Genomic DNA, 13,186 nt, shown 5'->3' with positions numbered 1-13,186 from the left:
TACCCTATCACATGCTAAGGGCAAAGGGCCATAGGCGCCATTTTGTTTACTGGCAGCCGACGGCCCGAGAGCGGGAGATCGCTCCCGGGACCTCCGTTGGACCACCAGGTTCTTTTTAAAAAGTTTTTTTTGGGGGGGGGGGATTAGAAAGAATTAAATTTAAATGGTCAGGGTGTTGTGGGTTTTTTTCGGCACGACACAGCTGATTTAAATGGGTAAAAACCGCGGGAACGAAGATTTCCCGTGGTTTTTACCCAAACCTGATACCGGAAACGAGTCCGGTACCGATTCACATCCCTAGTGCTCAGCACTGACTTTCAGCAGTGGACACCAAACTAAGGATCTAAATCTAAGCCATTTAACAGCAGGGCTACATTTAGGTCAATTTTCAGCCAATAATTTGGAATCCTGTTTGACTGAAAATGGGACCTAACTGCCTGATCCACTGAGGCTTTTCTCCCATTCTGTCTATGGGAAAATATTGTGATGAATCAGGCCCTAAATTTGGATATCAGCCTCTAACTCCTTACATTAGGTGGCTTGATCTTGTGACTATTAAATACAAAATGTTAATACCTGACAGTGAGTACTCGTCTTTCTGGCTTTCGCTTCCTCGAACCAGGAATGTGCCTGCACATGTTCCAGGATACATCAGCTGTTTCTCAGCATCTGCTCGTTTTAGCTCTCCAAAGAACCACCTGGATAAAAAGGTACAAAACCGCATTTAAGAGCTTATTTTAATCACTACAAAATGAAACAAAGAACATCTGGCTATAACAGATATCCCCTGAGGTTAGAAGATGAATTTAATATGCCACATTATAGAATCACAGAAACGTGATGATATAAAAAGACCACGCAGCCTATCCAGTCTGCCCATCCGCTCTGCATTCCCTAGCCTTCCCTCAGAGATCCCCTCTACTTGTCCCGTGCTTTCTTGGATTCAGATACTGTCCTCACTTATTTAATTATTTATTTGAAAGCCTTTACATTCCGCATTTTCCATAGTTCATAGTGGAGTCCTTGTCTGACTGGGAGGCTGCTCCATGCATCCACCACACTCTCTGCCCTCTCTATAAAGAAATACTTCTTTAGATTACTCCCGAGCCTACCCCGTTTCATCCTCATCCCTAGATCCTTGGTTCTAGAGCCTCCTTTCCGTTAAAAGAGACCCGCCTCCTGTGCATGGAAACCTTGGAAGAATTTAAATATTTCTATCATATCTCCCTATCTCGCTTTCCTCTAGGGTATACATGTTTGATCTTTAAGTGTATCCCCATATGCAGGGCCGGCACGTCCATTAGGTGAATTTTGGCGGTCGCCTAGGGTGCTGAGCCGTAGGGGGCGCCGAAAAGCAGCCATGTGGTGCCGCAAGTGGGACCTATCCCGCTCGCGGCAAAGAGAAATAGAGACTGTGTGCTTCTCAGGGCTGCTCGCATCTTGAAACAGAAGTTATAAGCACTTGGATTAACAGCAAAGCGCTATCAGGAATTCGTTGAATTTCCGACGACATGAGTCAGGTTGACATCCCTTGAGGAAAGACTGGCAGGTCTGAAATGAAGCCCTGTTGGGTGGACAGTAACCGTGATAAAGATATGTCGGTTTTCAATTTATATTGTACAAGAGTTTGTGTAACCATGATCAATTTTTAGCTCTAATGTGGCAACACTATCTGACCAGAGCAATCCATAGATTAACATTTTGAAAAGAAGAATATTTTAAGAAGACAATCTAAGATATTTTTTGGATAAATTTATGAAAGAGCTTCTTTTTTACGTTGAACAAGCTGAATTACTATAGATATAAATAAAAAAAAGGGTCGGAGGTGGACAGTTTATGATTATACTGTGAATGCACATTACCGGCTGGTAATGGTAACTGAGCAATGTATGAAACTTTCCACTTCATCCTCAAAAAATGTTTTCATAGTTTTTCCCCTTACAGGAGCGGCATGTGGTGGTTATCCCTGGTTTATTCTGTTTGAGGAGTAAAGACTGTGTGGGCTCAGGGAATGAGTCTTGATTAAATGGAGAGGTGGATGGTTATGGAATTTTTCTTACTGATGACTTGGGAATTGTTTCCATCCTCCCTGCCTCAGTTGTTTTGTTTTTGCTGAGTTTCTCTGAATTTTCATTGCTCTAGTAACTCATTTGATACCCTTACCTTCATTGGGCAGCAACCACAGAAATCTTCAATATTCTTGAGGATAATTACAGTGGTCCAGAGAGAAAGAGGAAGAGAGAGGAGGCGTGAGGAGTCATTATGAATCCTTATCAGGGGTCACTTACATGTACTACAGATAGAGGCAGAAGAGAAATACAACCAGTACCATCCAGGAGAGTGCTCTGCGGCAGAGGCAGCAGGTCAAGAGACTGCTTCATTGGATTTAAATGCACTGACTAAACATCCAAAATTACATCTGCATGCGAGGGAAGTTTGAACCTTGCCCTACATCAGGAAGGAAGGGAAGGCTTGAATTGGGAGAACTGGCTATTGCAATTGTGTAAGTTCACAACAGAAGATCTAAAGGTAACATAAGAAACTGCCATATTGGGTCAGATCAAGGGTCCATCAAGCCCAGCATCCTGTTTCCAACAGTGACCAATCCAGGATACAAATACCTGACAAGTACTCAAGCAGTAAATACTGTAAATAAGCAATGGTTAGTCCCAAGGACAGAAAATTTCATAGTGGTGCATGGGCACATATGTACGCATATTCGTCAGCTCGACATTTCGTGCAGCCCTTATTTCAGCGCATGTTGGGCTTTTAAAATTACCCTTTAAGTCAATTTGACTAATAGCAGTTTATGGACTTCTTCTCCAGGAACTTATCCAAACCTTTTTTAAACCCAGCAAAGTGAACTGCCTTAACCACATCCTCTGGCATTGAATTCCAGAGCTTAATTGTGGAACTGCCGCTGTAAAGAACTTTTGAGCAATGTACAAAGTTCCAGTAAAGATTGTATGGGAAACCAGCATCTTACCAGCGTAATTATTGCTGCACTATACTTTTCAAAGGGATCATCTATGCTGTGTACATAAGTACATAATTGGGTATACAGAGCACAGCCATGCACTAGGCCTAGAAGAGCTTTCTTCACCCCACTCAGGTAATCAAGGAAAGATTTGAGTGAAAGAACTGGTTAGAGCTCTGGACCGTTGAGGCCTTTGTCAGGAACTGTCAGCCCAGAGTTACACTGTGTTCTGTTCTAGAGATGGGATGGAAGCGGTCCAGAGAAAAGCAACCAAAACGATGTGGAAATATGAGATGAGACTAAAGGACCTAAATATGTATATCCTGGAGGAAAGGAGAGACTGGGGTTATCCCATACCTGAAAGGAATTGATGATGCAGAAAAATCATATCTGTTCTGAATGAAAGGGAAAGCCTCAGGAACATAGACAGAAACTATTGATTCATGGAAAGGCTGGTGAATGCATGAAATACACTCCTAGAATAGATGGTGAAGACAAGAACCGTAGTGGAATTCATAATGCAGATAATCCCGACTGGCTAGAGAATACAAATGGAGAAATGGGATATCTTCTGAAACACCTAAAGTTTACATTTCTGTTTGGGGAAAACCTGCACAGAGTGGCACAAACATGGAGGTAACCTGCACGGAGTGGCAGTTACTACCCTTAACAGTAACATGAAGGTAACCTGCATGGAGTGGCAGTTACTACCCTTAACAGTAACATGGGGATTACCTGCATGGAGCAGCAGTTACTTCTCATAACAGAAGCATGGAGGTAACCTGCAAGGAGCGAGGGCTACTACCCTTAACAGAAACATGGAGGTAACCTGCACGGAGTACCAGTTACTACCCTTAACAGTAACATGCGGGTAACCTGCATGGAGCGGCAGTTACTACTCTTAACAGAAACATGGTGGTAGCCTGCATGGAGCGACAGTTACTACTCTTAACAGAAACATGGGGGTAACCTGCACAGAGCGGCAGTTACTACTCTTAACAGAAACATGGGGGTAACCTGCACGAAGCAGCAGTTACTACCCTTAACACAAACATGTGGGTAACGAGCATGGAGTGGCAGTTACTACATATAACAGAAACATGGGGATAACCTGCACTAAGTGGCAGTTACTACCCTTAATAGAAACATGGAGGTAACCTGCACAGAAAGCCAGTTACTACTCTTAACAGAAGACACGGGGGTAACCTCTATGGAGCGGCAGTAACTACCCTTAAGAGAAGCCATGGGGATAACCTGCACACAGTAGCAGTTAATACTAGGGATGTGAATCGTTTTAGGACGATTAAAATTATCGTCCGATAATTTTAATATCGTCTTAAACCGTTATGGAACACAATACAATACAGATTCTAACGATTTATCGTTATAAATCGTTAGAATCGTGAGCCGGCACACTAAAACCCCCTAAAACCCACCCCCGACCCTTTAAATTAAATCCCCCACCCTCCCGAACCCCCCCCCAAATAACTTAAATAACCTGCGGGTCCAGCGGCGGTCCGGAACGGCAGCGGTCCGGAACGGGCTCCTTCTCTGAATCTTGTTGTCTTCAGCCGGCGCCATTTTCCAAAATGGCGCCGAAAAATGGCGGCGGCCATAGACGAAAAAGATTGGACGGCAGGAGGTCCTTCCGGACCCCCGCTGGACTTTTGGCAAGTCTCGTGGGGGTCAGGAGGCCCCCCACAAGCTGGCCAAAAGTTCCTGGAGGTCCAGCGGGGGTCAGGGATCGATTTCCCACCGCGAATCGTTTTCGTACGGAAAATGGCGCCGGCAGGAGATCGACTGCAGGAGGTCGTTCAGCGAGGCGCCGGAACCCTCGCTGAACGACCTCCTGCAGTCGATCTCCTGCCGGCGCCATTTTCCGTACGAAAACGATTCGCGGCGGGAAATCGCTCCCTGACCCCCGCTGGACCTCCAGGAACTTTTGGCCAGCTTGTGGGGGGCCTCCTGACCCCCACGAGACTTGCCAAAAGTCCAGCGGGGGTCCGGAAGGACCTCCTGCCGTCCAATCTTTTTCGTCTATGGCCGCCGCCATTTTTCGGCGCCATTTTGGAAAATGGCGCCGGCTGAAGACGACAAGATTCAGAGCAGGAGCCCGTTCCGGACCGCTGCCGTTCCGGACCGCCGCTGGACCCGCAGGTTATTTAAGTTATTTGGGGGGGGGGTTCGGGAGGGTGGGGGATTTAATTTAAAGGGTCGGGGGTGGGTTTTAGGGGGTTTTAATGTGCCGGTTTTTCGATTTTTCGATTTTTCACGATTTTTAACGATTTTTCACGATATTTTACCCCCCCAAACGGCAACAATACGATTCCCTCCCCCTCCCAGCCGAAATCGATCGTTAAGACGATCGAGGACACGATTCACATCCCTAGTTAATACACGTAACAGAAGGCATGGGGGCAACCTGCTCGGAACAGCAGTTAACACACTTAACAGAAATATGGGGTAACCTGTACAGAAATGCAGTTGCTTCGTTTAACAGAAAGCATGGGGGTAACTAGCATTGAGTGACAGTTACTACTCCTAACAGAAGATATGAGGGTAACATGCACGGAGCGGCAGTTAAAATCTTAACAGAAGGCATGGGGGAAACCTGCCCAGAGTAGCAGTTAATACCATGAAGAGAAGGGATGGGGTAACCAGCACTGAGTGACAGTTACCACCCTTAACAGAAGATATGAGGGAAACATGTATGAAACGGCCATTAATACCTTTAACAGAAGGCATGGGTGTAACCTGCATGGAGCGGCAATTACTTCCCTTAGCAGAAGGCATAGGGGCAGCCTGCATGGAGCAGCAGTTACTACCCTTAAGAGAAACATGGGGGTAACCTGCTTGGAGCGGCAGTTACTTTCCTTAACAGAAACATGGGGGTTACCTGCAAAGAGCAACAGTTATTACCCTTAACAGAAGGCTTGGTGATAAACTCATCTTGGGTGATCACCATGATCACCCAAGATGGCAACTACCAGCTCTCCAACACTCATCCTCTGGCACCACCTCCTCTATCTCCCCGGGTCAGAAATCTAGGAGTCTTCATGGATAACCAACTGAATTTCAAAAGCTTCATCAGTAACACCGTGAAAGAATGCTTTTTCAAACTCCAAGTCTTAAAAAGACTCAGACCCTTACTTCACCCCCATGATTTCAGATCAGTTTTGCAAGCAATCATATTCTCAAAAATTGATTACTGCAATTCTCTTTTACTTGGGCTCCCAAATATCTCTCTAAAACCTCTACAAATGCTCCAAAATGCCACTGCTAGGATTCTAACTAAAGCAAAAAAAAGGGACCATATTTCGCCAATTTTAAAGAATCTCCATTGGCTCCCTATAAAATATAGAATCATCTACAAAACCCTCTCTACCATCCATAAATCTATATACAAAACCTCACACCTCGACCTCAGGATACCTCTGCAACTACATTCATCCTCCCGTCCATTGAGATCTGCACAAAAAGGCTCCCTAAAAACACCTCTATTCAAAATTTCTTCAAACAAAAGAGCCTTCTCCACAGCAGGTCCCTAACCAATGGAACTCTCTCCCCGCAGATCTTAGGCTCGAACTATGCCCCATCACATTCAAAAAAAGACTCAAAACTTGGCTTTTCACACAAGCCTACGCCGGAACTGATCTTTTATAACACTCTCCCTTCCTGGTCAATTTCATTCTATCCCACTTTGCTTAATAATCCTTGAATTACTTTCAATTTCCCTCCTCCCAATATTTCAGCCACTTGCTAAATGATTGATCCTAATCTCCAATTTATAAGATTTCTGCTATTTAAAATTGTATATATGTTATAAGGTGCTATTTAATTAATTCAATTTTTTCCAAGTTCCTCATTTTCCTTGTTCTCTGTAAGACACTTGTGTTAAGTCATTTTTAAGTTTTATATAAACCGAAGTGATTAGTAACAATGTAACCAGAACCTCGGTACATAAAAAATGTTAAATAAATAAATAAAATAAATAAACTGCATGGCAGGGCAGTTTCTACCCTTAACAGACAGCATGGGGGTAACCTGCATGGAGCAGCAGTTACCACACTTAACAGAAATATGAGGTAACCTGCACAGAAAGGCAGTTGCTACATTTACAGAATGCATGGGGCTAACTAGCATTGAGTGACAGTTACTACTCTTAACATAAGGTATGAGGGTAACATGCACGGAGCGGCAGTTAATATCCTTAACAGAAGGTATGAACATAACATGCACAGAGCAGCAGTTACTCCCCTTAACAGAAGGCATGAGGGTAGCAAGCACAGAGGAGCAGTTAATACCCCAAACAGAAAGGATGGGGGTAACCAGCATCGAGTGACAGTTACTACCCTTAACAGAAGGTATGAGGGTAACATGCATGGAGTGGCAGTTACTATCCTTAACAGAAAGTATGGAGTTAACTAGCATAGAATAGCAATTACTCCTCTTAACAGAAGGCATGGGGGTAACCTACCTAGTGTGGCAGTTACTATCCTTAACAGACACATAGGGGGAACCTGCACGGAGCAGCAGTTACTGCCCTTAACAGAAACATGGGGTGACCTGCACGGAGCGGCAGTTACAGCCCTTAACAGAAACATAGGGGTATCCTGCACGGAGCAGCTGTTACTACCTTTAACAGAAACATGGGGGTAACCTGCACAAAGCAGCAGTTACTACCCTTAACAGAAACATGGGGGTAACCTGCACGGAGCGGCAATTACAGCCCTTAACAGAAACATGGGGGTAACCTGCACGGAGTGGTTGTTACTGCCCGTAACAGAAACATGGGGGTAACCTGCACGGAGCGGCAGTTACTATCCTTAACAGAAACATTGGAGTAACCTGCACAGAGCGGCAGTTACTATCCTTAACAGAAACATGGGGGTAACCTGCACGGAGCGGCGGTTACTATCATTAACAGAAACATGGGGATAACCTGCACGGAGCGGCAGTTACTATCCTTAACAGAAACATGGGAGTAACCTGCACAGAGCGGCAGTTACTATCCTTAACAGAAACATGGGGGTAACCTGCACGGAGCGGCAGTTACTATCCTTAACAGAAACATGGGGGTAACCTGCACTGATTGGTAATTACTAATTACTACTATAAAAAAACTTTCTGGTGAGAACTGGATGGTCCAGTTTGGTCTTTTTTCTGCCATTATTTACTATGATGCTATTCCTTTAACTCTTTCTCTACCTTCAGACATTGCAGGGGAGAAGTCTGGCAGGGCTGTGGCTCTGTTGTACAGCTCTCTCTTCAGCACTGGTGCTGTTTCTAGAAGCGTTTGCTTTGGCAGGGTGTTTGGAGCATTGATCACGCTCAGGAAGTTGTGCAGCAAACGCTCTCCCTGTCTCCTGCTCTCTAGGAAGAAAAGTAACCTTTCCATGCTCTAGGGGTGTGCATTCGTTTTGAACTTAAATGTAAAACGCAACTTTTTTTTTTTTTTAAACTTAAAAAAGTGATGAGGCGAAAACGATTGGATTTCCAACTTATTCAACATAGCTATGTTGAATACGTTGGAAATCGCGATTGTTGATCCTAAATAAAAATTTAAACCCCTCACCCTCCTTAATCCCCCCCCCAAGACTTACCAAAACTCCCTGGTGGTACAGCAGGGAGTCAGGACGCCATTTCTGAACCCCCCAAGCTGCCCAAAAGTTCCTTTTGGGTGCAACGAGGGTCCCGGAGCGAACGCGCGGGGAATCACGTGACGCCGCGTCACTCTCACGTGACGCCGACGTCACGTGCTCCTCCCAAAGGAGTTCAGAAATGGCGTCCTGACTCCCTGCTGTACCACCAGGGAGTTTTGGTAAGTCTTGGGGGGGGGGGGGATTAAGGAGGGTGAGGGGTTTAAATTTTTATTTGCACGTATGGACATAGACTCAACTTATGGAATTCTCCATATGTCCATATTGACCGAAATTGACCCCCCCCCCTTTCGACTTATGGACTTATGAACATAAACTTTTGGTCTGCACATCTCTACCATGCTCTTCCTGGATTAGGGGAGTGACGTCATCTGGGTCAGGCCAGCAGCTGAGTGCAGACACTTTCTGCCGTCCCCTACAGCCTCACTGATTAGGAAATGCAGCTGCGGATAATTTTACATTGTGCACTGTATACAAATTTCCCACAGTCATGCACGCCACTAAAGAGCCTCTGATCCAGGGTAACAGGCTTGATCTCTGTTACAGTTTTCTGCTGACTTTCTACTTTGCTTTGATTTAGAAATCTCTATATTCAGTGCTTATCATGCTTTGGGAGTGTTTCCTGGACATTGTACACTCTTTCTTAATTGCCTCGCCCTCTGGAAACAGATCTCAGGACCTTGATAATATTTATGTGCAGCGATACCACATTGGACTTTGAGATCATGACACAAGCGTGAGAAGACGCTGGATTATGGGTGAAGAGAAATTTGTATGCTACTATACTGCTAAGCTGCATCTATGCCCTGCCTTATTTTTAAGTGTTCTCCTTCTCTCCAGATCTATCCAGGGATCTGAACTAGGACCCGAGCTTTTCAATATACTTTCTTTTATAACTCTTTATTTAAATGTTTGCAGTTAATACAAAGAATTACATATGCAAAACACTAATACAGTAAGTGAGAAAAGGATCCAACATATCCTAGTCACAATAATGTAAGCTGAATAATAATGTTGTACAACCATGTATATCAAGCAACCTTTAAAAACAAAGGAGTGAAGAGATCAGCATAGATTAAAACATAAAAGAGAGTATAAATTAAATCACCAGACGTCCTAGCGAGTTAAGCCATAGGCAGGTGGGCTGCTATGTATGGCTCCCAGATGGCGTTAAATTTTAATTGCTCACGTATTTTTTCTAAATTTTTCTAAATCTGCTATAGTGTCGTACTTGTTTCATCCAGAAATCAAATCAAGGGTTACATTTCCAAAAGGTAGCTACAGTAAACCGGGCAGCTAATAAAAGATGACCCGCCAACCGTCTCCACTTCAGGGGAACTAAGGGATCATCCCACCTTCCCAGTAGGACCCAGACAAGGGGATAGATGGACAGGGAGTTGCCGAATATCCACCGATTTGTTTGCCACCTTCTTCCAAAAGAATTGGACCCCTATTACAATGCCACCACATACGGATATTAAGTCCCTCGCTCACCGCAGCCCCACTATTATTGTGAGCTATCAGAAAAGGATATGTTTGGAAAGTAAACGGGGAGGTGAGGTACATTCTGTGTAACAGACGAGTCATTAACTCAATACGGCGTTGACAGATAGAGCTGCGGTGAGTGTTAGTCCAGATCCATTTCCAAGTCTGGGTGTTATAAGCAGTGCCCAAGTCACTATTCCAACAATCAATTAAAGCTTGAGGGGTGACAGTACCCATGCTTCCCTGAAGAATACCTTTATATAAGAGGGAGGTACCCTTCCAGGAAGCATCAGGGTCGGACAGATATGTGTATTAACCAGGAGGGTCTGGGAGCTGCGCTTGCAGATCAAAAGACGGCAGAGAGAGCGGTGCGCAGTTGAAGGTAGTTAAGCATGAGAGGAGGCCGAGAGATTGTATTAGGAGCTCAGCTCCTCAATGGTTTGAAATTACCCATCCTCCCATAGTTGTATCAGGTGACACAGGCTGCTCTCTCTCCAGTCCTTGAAAACCGGGGAGAATGTGTGACCGGAGATTAGAGCATTTCCATAAATAGGGGCAAGGTGGGAGAGAGGCTCTGAGTTCAACTGCAGATATCGAGTGACTTGTTGCCAAATATTAAGAGTATGTGCTATAATGGGATTAAGTCTAGCAACTCTCCGATGAATCGGGGAGTCAAGTGGTGGGAAGGGCAGCATGGCTAAATCCGCAAATTCAGATTTCTATTGCTCAAGCGTCAGACTGCTCCCACAAGCCGAAACCAAACTTTAAGAGCAAGAAGCCTGGCAGCCCAGTAATAAAATCTAAAATTGGAGAGAGCCATCCCGCCCTGTCGCTTGGGAAGCCACAATTGGCGTAGCCGAATGTGGGGACTATGGGAATTCCAGATAAACTGCGAAACAATACTATGTAGAGAATGAAAAATCTTAGCTGGTATGTTACAAGGAATATGTGGGAATAAGTACAAAAACTTCGGCAAAATAACCATCTTGACCAGATTGATACACCCGGCCCACGAGAGTGGCAAATGAGCCCACTTTTGTAATTTCAATTTGGTGTAAGCCAAGATCGCATCACAGTTTTTAGAAAAAAGCTCAGAGAGATTATGGGGGATAAAAATCCCCAAATAAGGAAAACCTTTCTCAACCACACTAAATTCCTTCAGACAAAATGGAATCACCATACAGGGACCTAAGGGAAGAATCTCTGATTTAGCGAAATTCAACTTATAACCAGAAATTGCACTGAAGGTAGCGAGAACAGTCATCAAGGCTGGGCCCGAAACATGGGGATTGGAGAGAAAAAGAAGTACGTCATCCGCATATAAAGAAATAGAGTGCATGGCAGATCCAAATTGAAAGCCCTGCATACTGCCTGATATGAGCAGCCAGGGGTTCGATTGTAAGGTCGAACAGAAGAGGGGAAAGGGGGAAGGAAACCACGGGGACAGGACTCCATTTATGAGAAGTTGAGCCTGGGATTTTTCATACATAGCCTGTATCCATTGCAAGAAACTCACCGGCAATTGCACATGACGCAGCACAATATACAAAATAAGGCCAAGATACACGGCCGAAGGCCTTTTCCGCGTCAAGGGAAATAATGAGGCCATTTATCCCAAGCACTTTGGCAAGGTGGATAATATTGATCACCCGTCGTGTACTGGACATAGAGATCCGACCTTTGACAAAGCCAGACTGATCAGGATGCACTAAACATGGAAGGACAGTTTCTAAATGAAGCTGCAGGATTTTGGCCAGAATTTTAAAATCTGTATTTAGAAGAGAGATCGGGCGGTATGATCCACAGCTAGTCGAGTCTTTCCCTCCCTTGTGAATAAGAGATATAGTAGCATCACCTAAGGATCCTAAAGAAAAAGCAGTCAGACCAGCTTGATTATACAGAGAAAGTAAAAAGGGTCCCACGTCCGAAAAACATTTCTTGAAGAAATCAATAGGATATCCATCAGGCCCAGGACAATTTCCCATTAGGGAGTGCTTGAATAGCCGCCCAAATTTCGCCCAACGTGATAGGAGCTGCCATATCTCCCCCTGCGGCTCTCCGAGCTTGGGCAAATCCAAACGGTCCAAGTACCCCTGTATGTGCGAAGAGTCACAGGGAGGAGGGGAGGAGTATAGGTCAGAGAAATATTGCACTTTTCAATATATTTATAAATGCCCCTTAACATTGTTCATTAGTTCATTTGCATATCTAATCCTAATATGAATGCAAATAGTTGTAACTCTGCTTGCTGACTCTCTTCTCCTGTACCTTTGTATATCATCCAGTTAACCCCCCTCCCCCGTTAATTGTAATTTCCTTTCTCAGTTACTTGTAAACCGACATGATGTGTCCTACGAATGCCGGTATAAAAAAGTGTTAAAATAAAATAAAATAAAATAAATAAAATGATCTGGAAAGGAATACGACAAGTTAGATGATCAAATTTACAGATGATACAAAATTATTCAGAGTAGTTAAATCACAAGCGGATTGTGATAAATTGCAAGAGGACCTTGTGAGACTGGAAGATCGGGCATCCAAATGGCAGATGAAATTTAATGGGGACAAGATGGAAAAGAAGGGAGAAGTGTTGCTCTTTGGAGATTTTAATCTCCCGGATATAGACTGGAGTATCCCTTGTGCGTAAGCTACAAGAAGTAGATATATAGTAGATGCCCTCCAAGGGGCTATGCTCAAGCAAATGATAATGGATCCCACGAGGAAAGGTATAATCCTGGACCTAGTGCGCCCAAATCAAGACAATGTCTATATTCTCCTATTAAGTGCCCTCATGAGCACCAGTGATCATCAGATGGTATGGTTTGATATTTCGAATAAGGTACAAAGAAGTCACACAAAGACCCGAGTTTTGAATTTCAAATGTACAAACTTTGACAAAATGGGGATTACCTGGAGGAAGAACTAGAAGACTGGGAGAAAATGGGTGAGGTGGAACAACAGTGGGACAAACTGAAAGGAACTAATACAAAGGCAACAAATCCATATGTTGGAAAAGTAAACAAAAGTACAAGGAAAAAGAAACCAACCTGGTTCTCAAAGGAGG

The 13,186-nt window shown here is 44.2% G+C and overlaps 1 protein-coding gene across 1 annotated transcript in view; it reads right to left on the bottom strand.

Annotated features, from left to right (window-relative positions):
• Positions 1–13,186, bottom strand: part of FRK (fyn related Src family tyrosine kinase) — a 124,510-nt gene that overhangs the window by 49,046 nt on the left and 62,278 nt on the right. Inside the window, exon 2 of the mRNA XM_029595235.1 lies at positions 577–698. Within this exon, the coding sequence (XP_029451095.1) occupies positions 577–698 (122 nt within the window). The remainder of the gene's footprint in view (positions 1–576; positions 699–13,186) is intronic.

The sequence above is a fragment of the Rhinatrema bivittatum genome, chromosome 3 (assembly GCF_901001135.1).
Source record: "Rhinatrema bivittatum chromosome 3, aRhiBiv1.1, whole genome shotgun sequence".
Classification (NCBI taxonomy): domain Eukaryota; kingdom Metazoa; phylum Chordata; class Amphibia; order Gymnophiona; family Rhinatrematidae; genus Rhinatrema; species Rhinatrema bivittatum.
The sequence above is the reverse complement of the archived record's forward strand: the minus strand, read 5'-3'. Positions and strand labels throughout refer to the sequence as shown.